At 44.8% G+C, this 23,959-nt stretch overlaps 1 protein-coding gene across 7 annotated transcripts in view; it reads left to right on the forward strand.

Moving 5' to 3' along the window:
* LOC138295220 (zinc finger protein 182-like) overlaps positions 1 to 23,959 on the forward strand; it is a 281,495-nt gene that overhangs the window by 165,054 nt on the left and 92,482 nt on the right. The window contains exon 9 of one of the 7 annotated variants that reach the window (XM_069233396.1): positions 7,581 to 9,170. The exons of the other annotated variants lie outside the window; for them this stretch is intronic. Coding sequence (XP_069089497.1) covers positions 7,581 to 8,485 — 905 coding nt within the window. The 3' untranslated portion in view covers positions 8,486 to 9,170. Of the gene's footprint in view, positions 1 to 7,580; positions 9,171 to 23,959 lie in introns of those variants that run through there. 7 annotated transcript variants of the gene reach the window in all.

Consider the following 23,959-nt stretch of genomic DNA (forward strand, 5'->3'; position numbering starts at 1 on the left):
TTCGGCCTCTCTGTACAGAAATTGGAACTGCAGTCGATTTCGGAGGGCGCATGGACATAATCGTGAGACGTTCTTCTAGTTCAGCATGTATCTGAAGAAAGCGATCACACTGAATTCTGCACCGCCTTCTGTGAGGATGCACCCTCTTCGCCTGCTCCAGGTCAGCATGATGGTGCGCTAGCAGTGCTTGCCTTGAGAAGCTTCACCAGAAAAGCATTTATCAAGAAGCATAGTACTTTGCGTAGCCATCAGCCATGCCAAAATCGCTGCAAGGGTGTCTCATTTCCAGGCATTGTGTAGGTAAGTCGTCGTACATTTGAGCCGCAGTACACAATTCAGCCAAACATTCAAAGTGATGAATAAAAGCAAGAGTGATAGTTCCCACCCTTCTCTGGATTCTAAGAGATTTTCCAAAACATGGATTTGTGTGCAGGTTACTGACATTGGAATAATGCCTGCAATACTGCTTGATTGAATGATTGAGTTAATGTGAAGAACTAGAACGTCAGCAGACACTCTTGAGGTTCAAAGCTTCAGTTTTTTATTCTTTATGCAGCTGTTGTCCTTCCTTAAGACACAGCTGTGTTTTGGATCTCTGCCTATTGTAAGTGTCTTCTGAAACTGAATGGGGCGCTTCAAGAGCAGGTTATTCAGACTCAAAATGTACCGGGTGCAAGTAAGTACATTTTTCGGAAGGCGCTTCACGTATTCCGTCTCTTACAATTGATTGAGGTTGGCCCTACCCAACTCGGTTTCCAGTGACACCAAATACATTTATGATAGGGAAAACTGGCGCTGCCAATGGATCGCATTCAAGAGAATGCTCTTTGGAAAGAATTGTGCCCATAGTTTACAAATATTTTGGGGTTTTCAAGGAGGACTTTGATAAGGTTAAATACAATTTATTTTAGCTGTGTTACTAGGAAGAAAAGGGGCACTAATATTTGATAATCTGCACGGAGGCAATGGTGCCAGTGATTGGGCAAATAAAAAACAAAAGTGCCATTTACATGTAATAATTATATGGTATTTCTGTAGTGAAAACTCAGTCAAAAGGCACCAGAGCATAACTCCAACAAATAAGAGGAGAGAAAGTTGGGTTGTTGATGGATAATACATTATGATAGTATGTTCCTTAAAGAGGTGACCCTTTAACTCTTTCCTAAATTGGAGAAGGGTTAGGTATGTCCTGATGGATAAAGGGGCGTTGTTCCAGATTAAAGATGGTGAATTTGTCTGCTAGGTCAACGATGGTGCTGCGTGAACTTTGTAAATTATATTGCTAATTTTGAAGATGGTGCAGGCTGTCAAGGGGAATCAATGGAACTCTATCAGGGTGGGAGTAATGTGATTCTATTTTTCAGGTCCTCTATAAGAGTTGCTGCAGCATGTAGGATGTTCCTAAGAGCTGTCTGTGGGGAGTCTCAGAGGCCATGAAGTAAGGCATTATTGCCGTGCAGATGCAAGAGCACAAGCGATTGAGCAGCAGTTCTGAAGTCGCTTTAAGGAGCAAGTGGTTTTATTTTCTTTAAAAAAGAGAGCTCGTACCCGGCTCCTTATTTTTTGGCAATTTGTGTTCTTTGAGGGTGAAATTAATGTGTAGAGTAAATCCAAGTGACTTCGCATTCGTTGAAAGTTGGGTTTCGAAGACGTCAAAGTTCATGTCATTGAGCCGGGTTTATACTGTATCTTGTTTATTGTTCTTGGCAAATGAGAGGAATTCTGCATTGGTTGGGTTGAGGTTAGGTTAGGTGCTGTACACCCAGGTCTGGATGATGTGCAGGCAATGTTTGGGGTGTTTGATGTCTGAGGCGGAGGTGACTCAACTAGAGTTGTGTATCAATGACATATTGGTAAATCTTGATGCTGTTATCTGTGAGTAGAGCATAGTCAGAACCATTTTCAGACGGCCATTGGGCCTTTTGCTTGTGATATCCCGGGGTCTGACCTACTGTGGATCCTGAGCAAGTGGGCCAAGCATCCCTTCTGCACATGTTTCTCAGTGGTAGCTGTGGACGAGCACTCAAAGACTCTCTCAGTTGGAGAAGTGTGAATACATGTTAGTGAACATGACTCATAACTCAAAGAACACACAGCAGTGTCAATAAATCAGTGTCCAGTCAAATTCTTATTTGTAAAATTAACTGAATTATTTTATTTTGAATGCTATTCATCCAAATCAATGTTTTGACATACATAAACAATAACACATTTCCTCTTGAGGTTGAGTCTCTAGTGTTTCTCTGGTGAATCCCAGTCCCACAAGCTCTTTGTAGTGGGGTATGAGTGATTTTCCATTGACTGGTGGCTTCATCCAGAGAATGCTCACTATTCGGCAAATCCCCTGAGTCCTTATACGTCTGTAGCCATGAGGCTTGCAGCATCTCAGCAGGAGCGCCATCCGTGGGCACTCTCAAAGCTTCGGTCCTTTTTAGAGTCTACTGCTCACTGGAGGCGCTGAAGCATTCTGCATGTGTGCTCTCCTCTGCGCTTACACCACTGGCTCCAGCAGGGGAGGTGGAGAGGAGCCTTCGATTCTGATGCTCCCGGTTGAGGTCTCAGTGTTCTGGCGATGCATCCATGGCGCCCCCCTCAGTTCATGGGGGTAATTCAGGTCCAGTCCTCTATGCTTCCTTGAACCCACGAGTCATGCAACCTCACAGTTCTCAGTCCTCGGCGATCCCCCACCGCAATCTTGAATTCGGTAGTCCCACCTGGCATACAGAGTTGCCGCAACACTACCGGCCAGGCACTGGCCCTCACAACATAGTAGCCCATACCATGGCTACCTCTCCTGGCGTATGGGGTGGATGCTAGGATGTGTACAGACACAAGCCTTCAGTATCTGACAATAACTTTGACGGTGGCCTCTTCTAGCATACGGGGTGACCGCAGCCGGCGCTGCACAGGCTTCACTCACCCCACATAGCACTCTGCTTATGGAGTTCTTCACCTACCTCTTCTGGCATACAGGGGTTGCCGACTTGATTTTGCACATGAGTAACAACCCTATCGGTGCAGCAGTCATCTTTTCACACCTCTCAATGGGAGTCCACTTGGCTGTGCTCCCAACTGAACCTCGCTCCCTACAGCCCTCTCCTCCTCCTCATAGGGTACACTGGTCTTAACAAGGAGGGAGGCAGTGGTGCTCCAGGCTTCAGAGCAAGTGGTGTTGCGTTCCCTGGGTGATGTGCCCTCATCCAGCAGGGAAAATAGCAGACCTCAGCCCCCAGTTGTGGTCACAGGCAGAAGTCTTGCAGAGCTTCCCCTCCCCACACAGCCCATATGGCTGCTCAGCAGATGACACATTTTTAGGGTCTCAAGCTCTCTTTTAGTCCTTTTCCACATACCAAAGCGATTTGGAGTCTGGGTTTTGAAGTTTTATTTTGGGGTTCTGCTTCTTTAGAAGTGCACACTTGTCCTCTCTGGCTTCCTCTTGGAAGGTCGTCCTGTCAGGAGCATTCTTCAACCCAAAGGGCAACACCTTGAACTGATACAGTCCTCTGGCATAGAGAATACATTCTTCTCTTGAAAATGTGTTCCCAAAGCAATCTTCCAATATCTACTGGTCAGATTCAAGGTGTTTAAGTACTTTGCAACACCTAACTGTTTCACATGTTCATGTGATCTTACTTTTGGATGGGCATCGGTTTTAGTTACCTCATTGAGGGCTTGGTAGTCCACACAGAACTGAAAGTCCGCAGACCCTTGATTTCAATCAATAAATCAATCCAGGAATTTGTAGAGCACTTCTTGTCACACATGAGGGTATCCAGGCACTGGCAGGGTCCAGTTGATTAGCTGAATAGCTAGGTCTTTAGGGACTTTTGGAACTCTGGAAGAGTTGGGGAGGTCTGGAGATGAAAGGGTAGCTCGTTACATGTCTTTGCTGCTAGGTTTAATATGAGAACTACAGGAATAGACCAAGGACTACGAGATCTCTCATCTTGCTTTTTTTTTGTGGTAGTAAAACACTGGAACTCACTGCCAATCAAGATAGTCAATATTGATAATCCTCTGTCTGCCCAGAAAAACTTCAAAACATGGCCTTTTCAGCTCCTATAACTCTGGAAATGTGTAGCCTGATGCCTTCACCCACGGGTTAGTAGTTTACACTATATAGTTTATTCATTCATTCATCCAGACAACCCGAGAGCTCAGTATCCTTTGCAATCTTATCAACATTTTAACAGCTTTAGTCCAAATTGATAAAAAGGTATCACTTAAAAGGTAGCAAACTTTCTGATCACAGCCTTAGACACGTGAGTTATTTTCTTGCAACTAGAGCATTCTCTGCAAAAAAAGAATGAAGCTAGCATGGATATCGGTCACTTTCTTGACTAGGTTTGAAAAACATTCCTAGATTAATTCTGAACTCAAGACAAGAGCGGATTGATTCTATAAAGATGGAAAGAACTTTTACTTTTCTGTTGATGTCTTTCATAACTTTATCCAACATCATTCAGATCTTTTTCATCCAATTTTATATATATATTGGTTTTTTTTTGTTCTGTTTTATTGAATTTTCAACACAAAACGTAAAACAAAACTACTATCACCTGTGTCCATGTGCTGAATGCATGCCTGTTCAGATTCAGAGGGCTGCCCTGGCCATTAGGGAGAGTGGAAGTTGCCTCCAGTGCCCTATGTCTGCTCTATAGACCCCCAGGAATATGGTTAGGTTCTCTCTCATGAATATGTTACGGTCTTTAGTCAAAAAGACCTCCAAATACCCAAAGCCTACAGATTCCCATTATAGGGGCTAGTGCCCTACCCGACCCATGCCATGTCTGGACAGGGGAGTGCCACCAACTTGTGCCAGTTTATGTGAAGTCCCATATACTCACCTCAGCATTTCTGATGCTCTTGGGATAAAGTGCTCTGGATCGGCCAGATAAAGAAGGATGTTATCCACATAAAGTGATATGTCCTTCCAACCCGGGATCTCACTGCACACCCCCTGGTCATTTCACCTTTGTGTCACCGAGCTGCCAAAGGCTCAATAGCCACTGGAAATAATTATGGAGATAGCAGCCAGCCCTGTTTAATATCCCTAACCAGCCTGAATTTGTCTGAGAAAGGCCCTTCCGCCTTGACCCTGGCTACCGTGACCATGTACAATAGCTGCACCCATGAGAGGAATGTTGGGCAAACTCCATCTTTTGTTGGACTCCAGTATAGGGCCACTCCAGGGAGTCAAATGCCTTTTCGACATCCAGCAACAGTAGGATGGCCAGTTAATCTGTCCTGGCTAAGTTGTGCCCAGTTGCTGTATAGAGCATGAAGCGCAGTTGATCTGGAGCCAGCAAGGTATCCACCACTTGTAGTAAGCATTTGACAAAGATCTTAGCCAGCATCTTTGTTTCCATATTTAACAATGAGATTGGCCTATATGAGGCATAATCCTCAACTTGCTTCCTCCTTTTGTGGATCATTACTCTTGTTGCCCGGTGGTAGTAGGTCATCCCTTTTTGCCCTGTAAAACATGGCCTGGAGCAGGCTTGATGCATTTAAAGAACTCGGGTGGCAGGCCATTGGGGCCTGGGGATCCCTCCCCTCTTTCATCTGTGCCAAGTAATCTGATATCCCAGTCTCAGCTTCCAGAGATCAACTGGGGTTGGAATGACAGTAATGAATTGTTCCAAATATCCCTCCCAGACTTGGAGGTTATTACTGTACAGATCCTCTAGATGTGACACACACACAGTCGCTGTGGCAGTCAGAGTTCCCACCATCTCCACTGCCCCTGTTCTGCTAGAGGTGATCCACCTCTTTTTTAGCGAGACACTCTAACAGCTTCCCCGCCTTGTTACAGTTTATAATCTCTTGATCTCTACTTATGTGATGTAATACTGCCCTTGTTATCTCGGACAGTGTTGGGTCCCCATTTTAGGCCTGGATTTTTACAGCGCAGCTGTCTGACAAATCTTTTGTTTTTGATGTACTTAGGATGGCCTTTGGCTCGGCCTCTCTCAGCCATTGCTGTAATGCTTTGTCAGCCATGTTCTTGCTTTCTGGGGTAATTCCAAAGGCAATCTGCATTGAAGACTCATTTGTCTTCATTACAGTCCTTTTTGCTTTGATGTCAGTGCCACTGCACCATTCATTATAGTCCATGCATTCTTTCTTTACCATAGAAACAACAGAATTATTTTACCACCCAAGCAATGTTACAAGGGGCTCCTCACATATGGGGCGCTCCTCTCCTGCCGTCTCCTTTCTCATGTCTCATCTGCAAGTGCCATACACACCATGAAGGAGTTTGAAGTGAATCTGCTTAAAGAACATTGTGAGAAACCCACTTGGTATTGCCACAAGTCCTCTCCAGTTGATGGTTTGCAGAGATTCCTAGGTTCAGGCTCCTTGTGTTTTAAATGCCGTCCCTTGGTTTTGTTTTTCAGAAGAGTGTATTCAGGGTGTGTGCATCCTCCTCCCCCTTGAGAATGGCCTCTCTGTAGCTCTTATTTTTAGGATATAGAAGGACAGTAAACATGCTAATCCTATAGTTGATGTTCAGTTTGTGACTCCCAGTTGGCATTCCTGTTAACGCTTGGAAACATCCTCTGGGTGCACAGATATGCAAAGTGTTGGTCTTGTGCACGAGTGCATGCTGTAGACCAGGTGTAATTGAGATAGAGGAGATCCACTCACTTAGAGTGGTCCTTTTCCAAAGTTCTGTTGAGCTATTGTGATGCTGCTCTTGGTATCTCATAAACCTGATTTTGTGTTATTCCAGTGGATTCATTCTCAAGTGTAGGGAAAAGCTATTGCAACAAAATAATTGAAATCTGTATTCTTATGGCTTAATTTTTAAGTAGACTGATAAATATACTGACAAATGTATTGCTTCGAAAATACCTACTCTGTGATATGATTGCTTGGAATCACTTAATTGTATTTGCTCATCCTTTAACAACCTAAAGCTCGTGCCTTGTTATGTTAGGAAAGGGGTCACCCTGCCCTGTGATTTTTTTTTAAATTCTTTATTGAGGAATGCTTGTGGCTGGCAGTGGTTTTTATACTGTGAATGAGTGGTCAGTACACCATCTGTAAGCATGTGATTGGCTGGTCTCGTTTGTTTTTTTGTTTTTTTGCTAAGTTTAAAATCCAGAGTATTGTAGTTAGTTAATAATATTGATGTAAATGTCTTATTTGTCATTATTGATGTAAAATATTTGAGAGGGCAGTTTCAGAATCAACTATTTGATCAACTCCACACCAGCAATTTTGGCTGCATTAAAGCTAATATGGTTTTACTCTGATATAGATGTATATATATATATATTTTTTTTACTTGGACAGATTCTTTCCTCTTTGAAAATATGGCAATATAACTTTAAGGATTTTCTGTTCAGTGAGTCTTTGCGGCCATTGTGTACATGAAACTCTGAAATGATATGGTCAAGAGGAAACACATCTGTTCACTGAGCCACTGGAAGGCTCCTGGCGATCCACTTGAGTGTTTTAGAACATATGATAGCATCCTTTGAAGAGTGAGGCCACCTGAGGCTCTGTTTGTCTTTTCTTTCTCATTAGAATATAATGTCCATGGTGACACGAGTCTCCTTTTAATCTTGTAGATTTTGGGCCCATGACTATAGACCCAGTAAGAAACCCTGAAGAATTGATTGAAAGAAATTCTCCGCATGATACCTCCTTAGGGGAAGCCACCAACGACTTGTCCCCCTGTTTTGATGAACAGGAGACCTGGCACCAGCAGCAGAGAGCAGTGAGTAGAAAGAGCTGCCCTTCACAGTACCTTCTGAATGGGTCCTTGGAATACGAATATGATTCGGGTGAGCAGACAGTTCCTCCTTTCCACCCGAGAGAGACATTGTACCAATGCCCTGTGTGTGGCAAGTGCTTCATTGAGAAGGAACGCATGATGAGACACCAAATGAGCCACACGATAAACGAATATGGAATAGGTGCGGGGTGCATGAGAATCTTCAGGCACCAAGAGTATTCCAGTCCTATTCACAAGATTCGCTCTGTACATGCCATGTTTACATGTGATGAGTGTGAAAAAAGCTTCTCAAATTCGTACAAGCTTAGAATTCACAAAAGAATCCACACCGGAGAGAGGCCCTACAAATGCATGGCATGTGCCAAGTCCTTCATTAAAAATGCACACCTGAAGGTTCATCAAAGAATCCACACAGGAGAGCGGCCATATATGTGCGTTGTGTGTGGGAAAGGTTTCACAAAGTCCTATCACTTAAAAGTTCATCTGAGGATCCACACAGGGGAAAGACCCTATCGGTGTCTGGAATGCGATAAGACTTTCAGCGTTAACTCTCACCTTACAGTTCATCAGAGGACTCACACCGGGGAGAAACCATTCCCGTGCCCCGACTGTGGGAAAAGCTTCAGGCAGAAAACAAGTCTCGTAGGACATCAAAAAACACACCACAGGCACACCGAAAGGCAAAGAAAAAGTGATAGGAGAATGATGGGGACTTTAAAACAAGATTCAACTCCTTGAGAAAGGATTGATGCTGCCAGACAGACTGCATCCTGCAAACATCTGAGGGACCTTGGAAAGAAGTGATCTAAGACATGATCCATAGGCAGATCTTGTTGGAACAGCACCTTGTCTGATAGCTTGGATGCTCCTACCCATAAAGAGCAGAGTGAAAAACAGAAGTGTGTAATACCTTTTCATGAATCTTTTGTTAACTAAGTAATGCCTCCTCTGGATAAAAGAAATATAGCTCTGTGCTAGGCTCATTGGCATCAAGAAAAGAGCAGATTGTGTAAAGTTGCCAGCGTGCAGTGAAAGCGTTATTTATGGTCATGCTGCTGTTGTAAATCAGAATATTTACATCAAACACAGAAAATAATGGCTTCCACCACCGTCTTTCTTATATGTTGCTTCCATTTCTGCTTTGCCATAAGTCTGACTGTTATTGGTTTGTTTCATTAAAGCAAGACCAACATGTCACTCAAGTTTCCCAGAATTGTTAGAAAAATTAGCTTCTCCTGTTGTGCTGAGAATTTCATAACAAGGAAGAGTTCAGTTACGTTGTTGTGCTGGTTGTAATGTGTGTCATCAGAAAGGGGCACCTTCATGTTTTCCAGTAAACAGCTCATTTTTACCCCAAACTTCCCAACCAGTCTAAAATGTTGCAAGACAATCAGTTCCATCAGAAGTAGAATACAGTTCTTCCATATGGAAATAAATCTTAAGTGCTTAGTGTTTAAGATATACTGCAAGCCAAGCATATTTATGAATTCTAGTGGCTTTCATACTGTTGATCAGATACACAAACACCCGGTGAAGGTTTTATTACCCTTTCCAGGTTTTTTGTGTTTGTTTTTGATTGCCCTCGTCTGGCTTAATCAGAAAGCAGTGTTAAAGTGGAAAAGGACATTTCCTCTTTAGCCTATGGGGAGTGTAGTTCCCACCATAAAAATGCAGAACATTTAAATATGTTAAGTGTGTGTGTCTGTGTGTGTGTATAGATTATAACAAGTTTGTGATGATCCGTCTGACATAATAATATTCAGAGGACGTTTTGTTAAGAAGCAATACGTTGGTTTGCGGCAATACAAATTCATCTTCATTTATATTTGCTATGCAATTTAATTGTTGCTAATTGGTGGTATGTTTTTCTACTGATACTACATTTTCAACAACATGACTAGTTGGGAGCTTCTTGAGTGGGAAAGGGTAATCCAGAGATTTCTATTTTTTTCTTTAGTTACCAGATGTCATTTTGAGGTTTTCCTTCATGTTCTGCATTTGTATGAAGTACACAATGGCGTATCATGAGTGGAAAGTATGGAGTAGCAGCAATTCAAGGCACTTTGGTATCTGTACTGCTTGATAAAATCTACAGAAAGAAGCGATAAAACTTCAGTTTCTGATGGATGCTTCTAACCAAAGATAACTCAACTTGTGAATATTCCCCAGACATAATACTGGATCCATAAACTTTAAAAACAGATCTCCTGTATGGCAGTAGGAGGCATAATGCAGCTGCATGCCCACATTGTTCCCGTCCTCTAGTGGTGAATGGAGCCACATGTAAGCGCCACGCTAGCCTGCTGATGCCAGTTCCTTTCTTTCCACAGCTACAGACATGGATCTGGACCTTCTCCTTTGTGTGTTTTGATCGAGCCTTTAAATAAACTTACCCAGTGTGCAAGGGATCTTGTCACCTCCTAAAACAAGAGGGTTTATTCCATGTAGGGACAGATGCAAACAGGTACCTGTGACAGACCCTCATGAAGTTAGTTTGTGGTGCCTGGGGTCAGAGCATGACTCTAGGGCCTGCGACGACTGCACCCAGGTGAACTTGAAGGCCATACAGGACCAAGATCAAACTTTATGCTGCAAGAAATTCCCATTACCATGGAAAAACGCAAGAAGTCAGTGGCAGTCTGCCGCTACCTGCCAGTCTCAGACTCCAGAGAGGGGTGCGATTGTCAGTGTGCTTCCTGGGCTCTCACCTGATCTCCATTGGAGTCGATTCAGACTTTGGTCCCAGCGCACTCTGAATTCCCAGGTCTGTTGGTGATGTTGTAGCAAGTAGAGGCTTTCAGAGAAGCCATGCTGCATATATTTTCCACTTTAGGGGCTCTGTCTGGTATGCCTCAAAACCCCAAGAATCTGTAGGGACCTCCACTCGCACTGCTTCCGGCTGGTCCACTTTCGAAGCGCTCTGTGCGCCTTGGACCTGCAGTGGGTTTGGCACCAGCTCCAGTGCTGACTCTGGTTGTGGCACCATCCCCGTGCCATTTCCTTTTGCATTGACTGATGCCAACGCTTGAGGATTTGCATTGCTCAGTGTTATCGGGCTCTGAGGAGAATCCACCTTCACCAAGATCACTCCCAACGGCACACAGCCTTTGGACAATCCTTCGGATTCCAATACTTTACCTTTACCATATGGTATAGCGCAGACTTTACACAATCTGTTTGGCACAGGTTTAGACAGTGATAACTATGTTAAAGGGAACAACTGTGTTTCCCAATATGACAAAACTGGTAATATGAGAAAACTGGTATGAAGATCTTTTAGGTGCCAGTGGGCTGGATACTTCCCCAGATACAGGCCTTATGTCTCTCCTATCCCCCGTCCTGCCACAGAGGAAAGCACTTCTTGTTGCTGTCATGATGCAAATGGCAACAGAAGTTCTTGATTTAAAAAATACCCACTATAGAAGTAAAGACTAATGCCTTGACTGGAGAACTTCAACCTCAACCTAGTCAAGCTTTCACGGAGCCTTTGTTACTCCTTAATGAGGCCCTTAAAAATACTTGTTCAGACCTCTGCAGTTAGTCCTGGCCCCATTTCTTGCCATTGTGTTCTCCGTCCTGTGGGAGACAGACTGGGAGCAACTATTAGCAAATCGGTCTTGTTTTTTTATTTTTTATGTAAGGCTTTCTTGGGTGGTTCACTAGATCACGTGTGGTGAAATAAGTTGTTACTTGCTGGACAATATGGAGTCCAGGTGCATCTCACAGAGTCCAAAACATTTCTGGGGATCTCTGGGTTTGAATGATTTCAGCTGATGTATACATGCAACTGTGCATTAAAGCAAAAACTGGCATCTTGAGGACGCTGACCAGGCTGGCACACATCTGCATGCTCCACCATATTTGAGACTTGGTCTTGCCAGAGCATAAAAAAACTCTCCCTCTTCGCGCAAGATTTATAAAGTTCTAAGAATGAGAATTGACTGAATATATCGGTTTCTGTGTTTTTGTTAAACTCCGAGTAAGGTTTGTGCAGTCTCCAGTCTTTGTGATGGTGAAGATGTGGAAGTCTATGAATAATTAGGTAAGATACTATTCCTCTCCTGTAGCTAGTGCCTGGTCCTCCTCGAGGCTTTGTACAAGCTGCAAGTGCCTTGAAGCCTTACTGTTTCATCAAAGGATTCAGCATGCAAGGAATATTTGTAGTCAGGCTACAGTCTTGTTAAGTTGTGATTTCACTTCATAGCGGCAAGCAGAGGTCTAATTGATGACATAGAACCCTCCCTACAGAAAAAGCACTTCTTGGTATGTTCCAAGTCAGGAGAAGAGGCGCCCAAGACAAGAAAGAAAGGCCAAGTCACCGAACACACCCCTTACCCTTCCTGCAGAACACGCAAACAAACATAACAGAAAATGCTATTGAAACATGTTTTTCATACAGTACAGGATATATCACACAACCGGCAAAACACAAATGTATCTGCAAGGAAATGCCTCCTTGGCAGGGTTAGCCCCTGACTTTTTTCCTTTGCTGATGCCAAGTTATGATTTGAAAGTGTGCTGAGGCCTGCTAACCAGGTGTAGGAAAGTACCATCTTGCCTGGCATGTTACCCCCATTTTTCACTGTATATATGTTGTTTTAGTTGTATGTGTCACTGGGACCCTGCCAGCCAGGGCCCCAGTGCTCATAAGTGTGCCTGAATGTGTTACCTGTGTAGTGACTAACTGTCTCACTGAGGCTCTGCTAACCAGAACCTCAGTGGTTATGCTCTCTCATTTCTTTCCAAATTGTCACTAACAGGCTAGTGACCAATTTTACCAATTTACATTGGCTTACTGGAACACCCTTATAATTCCCTAGTATATGGTACTGAGGTACCCAGGGTATTGGGGTTCCAGGAGATCCCTATGGGCTGCAGCATTTCTTGTGCCACCCATAGGGAGCTCTGACAATTCTTACACAGGCCTGCCACTGCAGCCTGAGTGAAATAACGTCCACGTTATTTCACAGCCATTTTACACTGCACTTAAGTAACTTATAAGTCACCTATATGTCTAACCTTTACCTGGTAAAGGTTGGGTGCAAAGTTACATAGTGTGAGGGCACCCTGGCAGTAGCCAAGGTGCCCCCACATTGTTCAGGGCCAATTCCCCGGACTTTGTGAGTGCGGGGACACCATTACACGCGTGCACTACATATAGGTCGCTATCTGTATGTAGCTTCACAATGGTAACGCCGAATATGGCCATGTAACATGTCTATGATCATGGAATTGCCCCCTCTATGCCATCCTGGCATAGTTGGCACAATCCCATGATCCCAGTGGTCTGTAGCACAGACCCTGGTACTGCCAAACTGCCTTTTCTGGGGTTTCACTGCAGCTGCTGCCAACCCCTCAGACAGGTTTCTGCCCTCCTGGGGTCAAGCCAGGCTTGTCCCAGGATGGCAGAACAAAGGGCTTCCTCTGAGAGAGGGTGTTATACCCTCTCCCTTTGGAAAATGGTGTGAAGGCAGGGGAGGAGTAGCCTCCCCCAGCCTCTGGAAATGCTTTCATGGGCACATTTGGTGCCTATTTCTGCATAAGCCAGTCTACACCGGTTCAGGGACCCCTTAGCCCTGCTCTGGCGCGCAACTGGACAAAGGAAAGGGGAGTGACCACTCCCCTGACCTGTACCTCCCCTGGGAAGTGCCCAGAGCTCCTCCTGTGTGCTCCAGACCTCTGCCATCTTGGAAACAGAGGTGCTGCTGGCACACTGGACTGCTCTGAGTGGCCAGTGCCATCAGGTGACGTCAGAGACTCCTTCTGATAGGCTCCTTCAGGTGTTGCTTGCCTATCCTCTCTCCTAGGTAGCCAAACCCTCTTTTCTGGCTATTTAGGGTCTCTGTCTCTTGGGATTCTTTAGATAACGAATGCAAGAGCTCATCCGAGTTCCTCTGCATCTCTCTCTTCACCTGCCAAGGAATCGACTGCTGACCGCGCTGGAAGCCTGCAAAACTGCAACATAGTAGCAAAGACGACTACTGCAACTCTGTAACGCTGATCCTGCTGCCTTCTCGACTGTTTTCCTGGTGGTGCATGCTGTGGGGGTAGTCTGCCTCCTCTCTGCACTAGAAGCTCCGAAGAAATCTCCTGTGGGTCGACGGAATCGTCCCCCTGCAACCGCAGGCACCAAAGAACTGCATCACCGGTCCCCTGGGTCTCCTCTCAGCACGACGAGCGAGGTCCCTTGAATCCAGCAACTCTGTCCAAGTGACTCCCACAGTCCAGTGACTCTTCAGTCCAAGTTTGGTGGAGGTAAGTCCTTGCCTCCCCACGCCAGACTGCATTGCTGGGAACCGCGACTTTTGCAGCTACTCTGGCCTCCGTGCACTTCCGGTGGAAATCCTTTGTGCACAGTCCACGGCACTCTAACCTGCATTGCACGACCTCCTAAGTTGTTCTCCGGCGACGTGGGACTCCTTTGTGCGACTTCGGGTGAGCACCGTTTCACGCATCCTCGTAGTGCCTGTTTCTGGCACTTCTGCGGGTGCTGCCTGCTGCTGAGAGGGCCCCTTGTCTTGCTCAACGCCCCCTCTGTCCCCAGACACAATTGGCGACATCCTGGTCCCTCCTGGGCCACAGCAGCCTTCAAAAACCCTTACCGCACGATTTGTAGCTAGCAAGGCTTGTTGGCGGTCTTTCGGCGGGAAAACACTTCTGCACGACTCTCCACGGTGTGAGGGATCCGTCCTCCAAAGGGGAAGTCTCTAGCCCTTGTCGTTCCAGCAGAAACCTAAGCTTCTACTGTCCAGTAGCAGCTTCTTTGCACCCACAGCTGGCATTTCCTGGGCATCTGCCCATCTCCGACTTGCTTGTGACTTTTGGACTTGGTCCCCTTGTTCCACAGGTACCCTCGACTGGAAATCCATCGTTGTTGCATTGTTGGTTTGTGTCTTTCCTGCAGAATTCCCCTATCACGACTTCTATGTCCTTTGGGGAACTTTAGTGCACTTTGCACTCACTTTTCAGGGTCTTGGGGTGGGCTATTTTTCTAACCCTTACTATTTTCTAATAGTGCCAGCGACCCTCTACAAGGTCACATAGGTTTGGGGTCCATTTGTGGTTCGCATTCCACTTTTGGAGTATATGGTCTGTGTTGCCCCTATCCCTATGTGTCCCCATTGCATCCTATTGTAACTATACATTGTTTGCACTGTTTTCTAATACTATTACTGCATATTTTGGTATTGTGTACATATATCTTGTGTATATTGGCTATCCTCATACTGAGGGTACACTCTGAGATACTTTGGCATATTGTCATAAAAATAAAGTACCTTTATTTTTAGTTTATCTGTGTATTGTGTTTTCTTATGATATTGTGCATATGACACTAAGTGGTACTGTAGGAGCTTCACTCGTCTCCTAGTTCAGCCTAAGCTGCTCTGCTAAGCTACCATTATCTATCAGCCTAAGCTGCTAGACACCCTATACACTAATAAGGGATAACTGGGCCTGGTGCAAGGTACAAGTACCCCTTGGTACTCACTACAAGCCAGTCCAGCCTCCTACACCAGGCCCCAGCACCAGTGTTCTTTCCCTAACCTGTACCTTTGTTTCCACAATTGGCACACCCTGGCATCCAGGTAAGTCCCTTGTAACTGGTACCCCTGGTGCCAAGGGCCCTGATGCCAGGGAAGGTCTCTAAGGGCTGCAGCATGTCTTATGCCACCCTGGGGACCACTCACTCAGCACAGACACACTGCTTGCCAGCTTGTGTGTGCTGGTGGGGAGAAAATGACTAAGTCGACATTGCACTCCCCTCAGAGTGCCATGCCAACCTCACACTGCCTATGGCATAGATAAGTCACCCCTCTAGCAGCCCTTACAGCCCTAAGGCAGGGTGCACTATACCACAGGTGAGGGCATATGTGCATGAGCACTATGCCCCTACAGCGTCTAAGCAAAACCTTAGACATTGTAAGTGCAGGGTAGCCATAAGAGTATATGGTCTGGGAGTCTGTCAAACACGAACTCCACAGCACCATAATGGCAACACTGGGAAGTTTGGTATCAAACTTCTCAGCACAATAAATGCACACAGATGCCCCCTGAAAACATACCCAACTTCCAGTGTGGGCTGACTAGTTTTTGCCAGCCTGCCACCCACCAGACATGTTGCTGGCCACATGGGGAGAGTTCCTTTGTCACTCTGTGGCCAGGAACAAAGCCTGTACTGGGTGTAGGTGCTTCTCACCTCCCCCTGCAGGAACTGTAACACCTGGCGGTGAGCCTCAAAGGCTCACCCCCATTGTTACAGTGCCACAGTGCATCCCAGCTAGTGGAGATGCCCGCCCCTCTGGCCACTGCCCCCACTTTTGGCGGCAAGGCTGGAGGAGATAATGAGGATAACAAGGAGGAGTCACTCCCCAAGCACGACAGCCCCTAAGGTGTCCTGAGCTGAGGTGGCTCTTACTTTTAGAAATCCTCCATCTTGTAGAAGGAGGATTACCCCAATAGGATTAGGGATGTGCCCCACTCCCCTCCGGGAGGAGGCACAAAGAGGGTGTAGCCACCCTCAGGGCTAGTAGCCAGGAACTGTTGAAAATTGCTCTGTGTCTAGTTTTAAAATAGCTTATTGCCATTTTTGTGGAAACTGTACGTGCTATTTTGCTGATTCAAAGTTCCTAAGTTACCTAAGTGAAGTACCTTTCATTTGAAGTATTACTTGTAAATCTTGAACCTGTGGTTCTTAAAATAAACTAAGAAAATGTATTTTTCTATACAAAAACCTATTGGCCTGGAATTGTCTTTGTGTGTTTCTCATTTATTGCCTGTGTGTGTACAACAAATGCTTAACACTACCCTCTGATCAGCCTACTGCTCGACCACACTACCACAAAATAGAGCATTCGAATTATCTATTTTTGCCACTGTCTTACCTCTAAGGGGAACCCTTGGACTCTGTGCATGCTATTTCTTACTTTGAAATAGTGCATACAGAGCCAACTTCCTACAGTATCTTAATGAACAGCTTTGGTCACATCTACCAAAAAGGAAAGCGGAAACTAAGGGCCTGATTTAGAGTTTGGCAGATGCGGTTACTCCGTCACAGACGTGACGGATACCCCGTCTGCCGTATTATGATTCCACAATATCCTATGGAAATCGTAATATAGCGACCGAGATATCTGACACGTTTGTGACGGAGTAACCCGTCCTCCAAACTCTAAATCAGGCCTTACGTGCTCAGTAGCACACAACTGTAGAGTACACTTAATACAACCAAACACCTCTCTTTCCCCTTGCCACCACCGAGAGAAACGACAGCGATTTACCACCTGGTAGCCCGTTCTGTCCAAACCATATATGAAAATGTAGGTCTGCCTAAAGACTCCAAACCATGCTCACCACCAGGAGTAGTTTATGGTATGAACACAACCACAAGCGAGACACAAGTGGAAATTTACTACATTTCACTTGTTAACCAGATAAAACGTCACAAAGCTTAATTTGTAAGCACACTTGTGCAGAGTATAGCTAGCAGCTGGGGTGTTTTATCAGGCTTCCACCAGTTAAGGACTGGACGCCAGAATCTGTAATTTGGGATGGTAACACTTGTCACTTAGACCCACTGAAGACAGTAGAAGTGTAGGATGTGGTTTAATACAAAGAACAGTTATGAAAGAACTATATATAAAAGTCCAAAACCTCATAAAAGTTGTATGAGAAATTCCACTAATAATATAATCAGAAATGGCAAAAAAAGAGAAACACACAGAGGACCAGATGATCTTGAAAAAAAAAATTAAAATGCACACCAAGGCACCTCATAGTTAGTATAAAACAAGGCATTAGAAAACACATTTTTTTTTAACAATAAAAGATGGTGTAAAACATCAGAAAGCCAATCGCTTGGGAGAAAAGGCAGGGTAGGGATGAAAAAACAAACATGTGCGGGGCAGGGTCTCTAGTTAAAATGGAACTACAGTAGGGACAGGAGTAAAAACTATTTGGGAATTAAGGAGGGAGGAAAAACAAAAATAGTGGACAGATGGCACAAACTGAGGAATTTGGGGTCCATCATCAAGCAAAAAGAGTTCCTGCAGGTAAGCTTGAGAGAAGAGAGTATAAGAAGTAAAAGATGGGAAATCTAGAGAGAGTTTTGGAAGGTAATAGTGCAGCTCGCAAAGGAGGGTGGGAAATAAAAAGGAAAATGGATTCCTTCAGGAAATGCCAGCTTCTAAAACACAATTTGGAGCTAAAAAGCATTCACTGAAATGGATTCAAACATTTCATCAATGTGTGTGATGTTTGAAATTCAGAGAAAAGTATTCTCCATATTGTAACTCGATGATAAGTTTGTAATCTTCAAGATCTCAAGCACTCAGTAGAAGTATTTCATAACAAGTATCTGCCTTTCTTCCTGGGGATTTGAATTTTACTTAATAATTTTCAAACACAACCAAAAGAACAGTATGAATGTGGGATCATTGACAGAACACCTGAAGCCTGTCTGGTTCCAGTGCTCTCATGCAGTGTCTATCTAGTTGATGTGTTTACATACTAGAAGTAATGCCAATACCATTTAAGGTCTCTCCTAGAGACTGCTTCAGCTATCTCAAAAGCCTTACATGTACCAAAAATCTTCGTAATAAAAATGCTTAATGTATGTTTGTCATAGGAACAGAAATAAATATGTCCAAACAAAATGTGTTAATCTGATAGAGACTTGTAGTTGCAGATTCCTTACCTTAGAATTTTCCACCAGGTGTCAGAATGGATCTGGAGATTTTTTTCTTCGAGCAATACCCTTGCGCGTCGGTCGACTCCACGGCCGTTGGTAGCGTCGTAGTCGCTGTGATGACGTTGGGAGTAGTACATAGACGCCGAAGGGCGATCAGGCTTGGGTTGAAAGCATTTCTTCCTCCTCTCAAAGGTAAAAGTAGTGCAAGTGTTCACGGACAATACTACAGCCATGTGGTACTGCAACAAACGAGGCGGGGTAGGGTCCTGGACCATTTGTCAGGAGGCACTACACCTCTGGACATGGCTGGAACATCAGGGCATTACCCTGGTGGTTCAACATCAGGTGGGTTCTCTCAACGCCAGAGTGGACGAACTCAGCCGGTGATGCGCAGTCGATCACGAATGGTTTCTCCATCTGGAGGTGGCGCAAGGTCTCTTTCAGCAGTGGGGAGAGCCTTGGTTAGATCTGGTTGCCTCCGCAGAGAACGCGCAACGTCAGCCGTTGTGCACGTTGGAGTTTACAAGGCGGCACTTGCTCAAAGACGCTTTTCGCCTCGAGTGGAACTCTGGCCTTCTTTCCGCCTATACCACTTCTGGCCAGAGTTCTCACGAAAATCAGGAATGACCAGGCCCAAGCTATCTTGGTGGCTCCGGACTGGGCACGGAGAGTATGGTATCCAGAGCTATTGATCATGGCCACCGATCCTCCACTCAGACAGCTTCTTTGGGCGGATCTTCTGTCTCAGCAACAGGGGATGGTTCTCCACCTGAACCTGTCCAATCTCTGCCTTCATGCGTGGAGATTGAGCGGTGGCGGTTAACGACTTTTGATCTTCCACCTGAAGTCTGCGATGTTATCTTGGTAGCCAGGCGTCCCCACACCAAAATGGTATACACCTGTTGTTGGCATAAATTTGTGGCATGGTGTACCAACAAATCTGTTGATCCTCTATGCTCCTTTATCTACGGTTCTTTTGTTAATTCTTTCTTTGGCCCCTTAAATAGTATTTATCAGCCATTTCTTCCTTTCTTAGGCTTACCTGATCATCCCTCACTCTTTAAATCTCCTATTGTGAATAGATTCCTTAAAAGTCTCACCTATGTATTTCCTCCCAATCCATTTATCGTGCCTCAGTCGGACCTCAGCCATGTCCTTACTTACTTAATGTGCACTCCCTTTGAGCTGATGCATAGTTGCCCTTTATGGCTCCTCACTTTCAAGACTGTCTTTCTTGTTGCCATCACTTCTGCTCGTAAAGTGAGTGAGCTTCAAGCTCTTTCTTCCAAGCCTCCATTCTTGTCTGTGGTGTTGCACACTAAGGCGTCCCTCCTTCCCAAGGTTGTTACACCTTTTCATGTAGGCCAGTCCATCACCTTGCCTAATTTTTACGCACCTGCACATCCTTCTCATGAGGAGGAGAGGCTCCACCGTCTGGACCCAAAAAGAGCATTGGTGTTCTATCTAAATCTTACTAAAGATTTCCGGGTGGACGATCAGCTCTTTGTCGGCTATGTAGTCGCAAAGAAAGGGAAGGGGATGCAAAAACGTACCATCTCTCGATGGGTACTTCTTTGCATCAAGATATGCTACGCTTTGGCCAAGAAGCAACCTCCTGAGGGCTTGCGTGCTCATTCCACCAGAGCAACTGCTACTTCCAATGCGTTAGTATGCAGTGTTCCTGTCCTGGATATCTTTATCTTCCAGGCAGCTACGTGGGCATTCCTGCACACATTTGCTAAACATTACTGCCTGGACAGTCCGGTCCGTCGGGATGGCTACTATGATCGTTCGGTCCTGCAGGATTTTCTAGTATGATCTTGGTTCGCAGCCCACCTCCGAGGATTGCATTGCTTGGGTATCTATTCTAAGGTAAGAAATCTGCAACTAGAAGTCTCTATCAGATGTACAGGTTACTTACCTTCAGTAACAAAATATCTGGTAGAGACATATTCTAGTTGCAGATTCCTTACCGACCCACCCATCCTCCCCGCTTGCGAACTGATTTCTAGGGACAGGGATTCCCACTTCAGGTCCTTAGCTCTAGTACACCAATCTCGGTGTTCTTAGCTGCTCTACTCTTTGGCGTGGAAAGTCGTTAAGAGATACTGATGTCACTGCGCTGAGCCGGTGTCTAAGTAGTACTCCCAACATCATCACGCCGACTACAATGCCAACGACGCCCGCGGAGTCAACCGATGCCACCTCCTGACACGCAAGGTATTCCTCGAAGCAAAAATCTCCGCGTCCATTCTGACGCCTGGGGGGAAATTCTAAGGTAAGGCCTCTGCAACTAGAATATGTCTCTACCAGATATTTTGTTACCAAAGGTAAGTAACTTCTACTTTACGCCAACTGTTCCTATAAACACACATTTAAGCGTTACTACTGTGCAAAGGTCAAAGTCAAGTTTATTACTACAGTACATTTACATAGACGTGAGAAAACCATGTTCCTGCTTCTGATTGCATACAACAATTTTTTAACACAGGGGAATATCCTGCTAGTAGCAAAGCCTCGTCAGTGTGATTTTTAACTTACTTCACACATGTAATAATTAGCATTTTGTTTTGGTTACATGCATTTGGTTAAAAAAAAAAAAAAAACATGAACAATGTTGTGGTATAAAGCAACCATATATGCAAATGCTTACCGTATAATATGCTATTTATTGCTTGTGGTGAGTGAAGGAGGAATATGACCCACTTGCGGCTGTGCATTTTGCCTGATTATGTGTACAGCTGTGTTCTATTTTTACCATTCTTTGTGCAGGTTGCATATGTTTGTTAAAGTACATATTTAAACAAGCATTTGCAATGCAATGGGTCTCCTGTTTGCTCGATTTAGCGATATTAGCGTTGTAGATTCCTAACTGGACTTTTCTTGCCACACAAACTAAAAATAAAAAGTAAAACAGGTGACATACGCGCACCACAGCTGCCATGAGCATGAGCGTGAAGGAGAGATACAAATGGAAAAAGAAGTTCGCTTGCAGTCAAAGTTATTGGCAAAAGTGCAATTATCGATCTAACAGGGTCGATGGCCAAGGCGGTAACAAAACTGCCCCAAGGAGGGGTACATTTAAAGCATTTTCCAATAATAACAAAGGATTTTTGAAAGGCAAGCCCATAAACGAATGATGATGGGCGTGCAGTGGGTGTGGTTAAAAGCCGAGATACATACCAACACGTCAGAAAAGCAAGCAATTGCGTGCTGCTGTGCGCAACCTAAAAATTGCTGAGGCTGGAGTTAATGTCCTGGGGTGTTTCCACAACTCTTGATAGACTTTGGCAGTTCAAAGGCTCCGAAACGAGCTGGAATTGCAACCTTTACAGTGGTTTCCAGCTAGTTTTCCCTGCAATCCTGTGATATTGGCTCCTCACTGGGTGACTGTGTGAAGGGAGAGATATTGTGTGTCACACTTTGGGACTGTGTGAGTTGGCAGGTCTGGGGAAGGCTGCTGGAGTGGGGGCAGCAAGATGGAGGGAGAGTAGGTGGGGGCAATACAGACAACCAAGGCAGGGCAGGTGGTGGTGTGTCATCACTGCCAATAGAGGGAAGGCGAGTGGGAGGCAACATGGATAATGGAGGACTCAGCTTGTACTATGGCGAGTAGTTGGAAGAGGCAGGGGCAAGTGGACAGGCAACAGAGGATTGGAGGGAGGGGCTGTCGGGCACACGAACAACAAAGGGTGGACGAGAGGTGCTGGGGGCACTTCTCAAACAATGATCTTCTCACTCTTGGTTCTGTTCATGCACAGGGATCTCTCCCTCATTCAGTGAGGGATGTGTTCCAAGCACAAGTGAGATGGGGGCTGTAATTTTGATTGTTGTGGAGCCAGGAATGGATTTGGCCATTGCCTGCGTACATATGTGCACAATACTTCACTTTGCACTGCACATGTTTCCGCGCCACGGATGATACATGCATGTTGAAGAAGAGGCTGGAAAGGAAGGATCTTTCCTAACACCAATTCAAGATTTTACCCATTTTAGAGGCAGACACCTTAAGATGTCACAGTTTCGACAGCAGAGGAAACTCCTGAGCATTTTACAATAACATACGTCTATCATAATGACTGCAAACACTATATGCAGTTTCTAGATAAGCTATCTGGAACTGAACCAGATTACATTAACTGTGCACCAGGGCAGTGCACTTTTGTACTTTTTGCCCTGAGCGACTTGTGCATAAACATTTTTCTCAATTCTCTGGTTCCAACATGAGGTTTTTGCATCAGTCGCCTTCCCAAATATATGCTTTTTAGGAATTGGTCAGGGAGAATATAATTTTTGCGGTGGTCGTTTGGCAGGTGCAAGTATTATTACACTGGCCTGTTGGGGTGTGTGGTGTAGCACAACTTTACGGTGCTTGTGCTGAGTTGATATTGATATTATTACACACAAGGGTCTGCAGTAGGATCATTGGTCCTTTTAAAATCAATTTATTGTTTATACTCACTTCATAAAACCCATGTAAGCGATCCACATAATTAACCACATGCAGTATATACCATTAAAATAAAACATAAGCATTTGCAATGCACTGGGTCTCACATTTGTTCAAGTTAGAGCTATTAACATTGTAAACTCCTAGCCAGACTTTTCTTGCCACATAAATTGAAAATGAAAAGTAATATAGGCGATCCAATTCAAAGCGCCACGCCATCAGCGTGAAGGAGGGTTATAAGGAAAAAGAAGTTCACTCGCAGTCAAGCGTATTGCCAAAAGTGCGATTAGCCATGTAACAGGGTCGATGGCCAATGTGGTAACCAAACCGCCCAAAGAAGGGACAAATGTAAAGCATTTACCAATGATAACAAGGAATGTTTGAAGGGCATGCCCCTGAACGAGTGATAGTGATAGGTGTGAGGTGGGCGTGGCTAAAAGCCCAAATACATAACACACGTCCAATGCTATGCTCAACCTAAAAAGGAACCTCAATCTTGCCAAGGCCTGACTGTAGGCTCTGCAGTGTGTGCTCTCTTTACATGTTTGTAAGTGCAGATGTAGTAAAGGTGTATGTGGGTAGTGTGAGCTGTGCTGTACAGAACCCAAGGTTCATCTTGTCTTAGCCTGACAACTTGGACTTGTGCACCAACAAAAGTGGAGGTGGTGGTGGTAGGGGTTTGAGCGGTGTCCATAAGGCAAAATGCAACAAATATGTATTTTATTTGACTTCGTAATGCAGTGCCAAGGCTTTATAGACATCTGAGAGTGGAAAAATACTACTTGAAACTTTATTGTTTCGTGTATCAAAAAACAATTGTGGATAGATACCGCTACAGGGAATAAATAGTAATCGTGATTTTATACAGATGTAAATATAATAATCTGCCATTTTTTTCATCAGAGTATGTAGACTGTTCTCCATACTTGTTAGTATATGATGACGACAAGGAGTTCCAGTGCCTTCTTTTTAACACATTTCTTTGTTCAACACTGTATCAGTAGAGCACTGCAGTTCATAGCATGGACTGTCACCAGCATAGTACAAGAAGCTTAGAAAGTGCCAGGCCTAGTCC

Source organism: Pleurodeles waltl, chromosome 5, assembly GCF_031143425.1.
Source record: "Pleurodeles waltl isolate 20211129_DDA chromosome 5, aPleWal1.hap1.20221129, whole genome shotgun sequence".
Taxonomy (NCBI): domain Eukaryota; kingdom Metazoa; phylum Chordata; class Amphibia; order Caudata; family Salamandridae; genus Pleurodeles; species Pleurodeles waltl.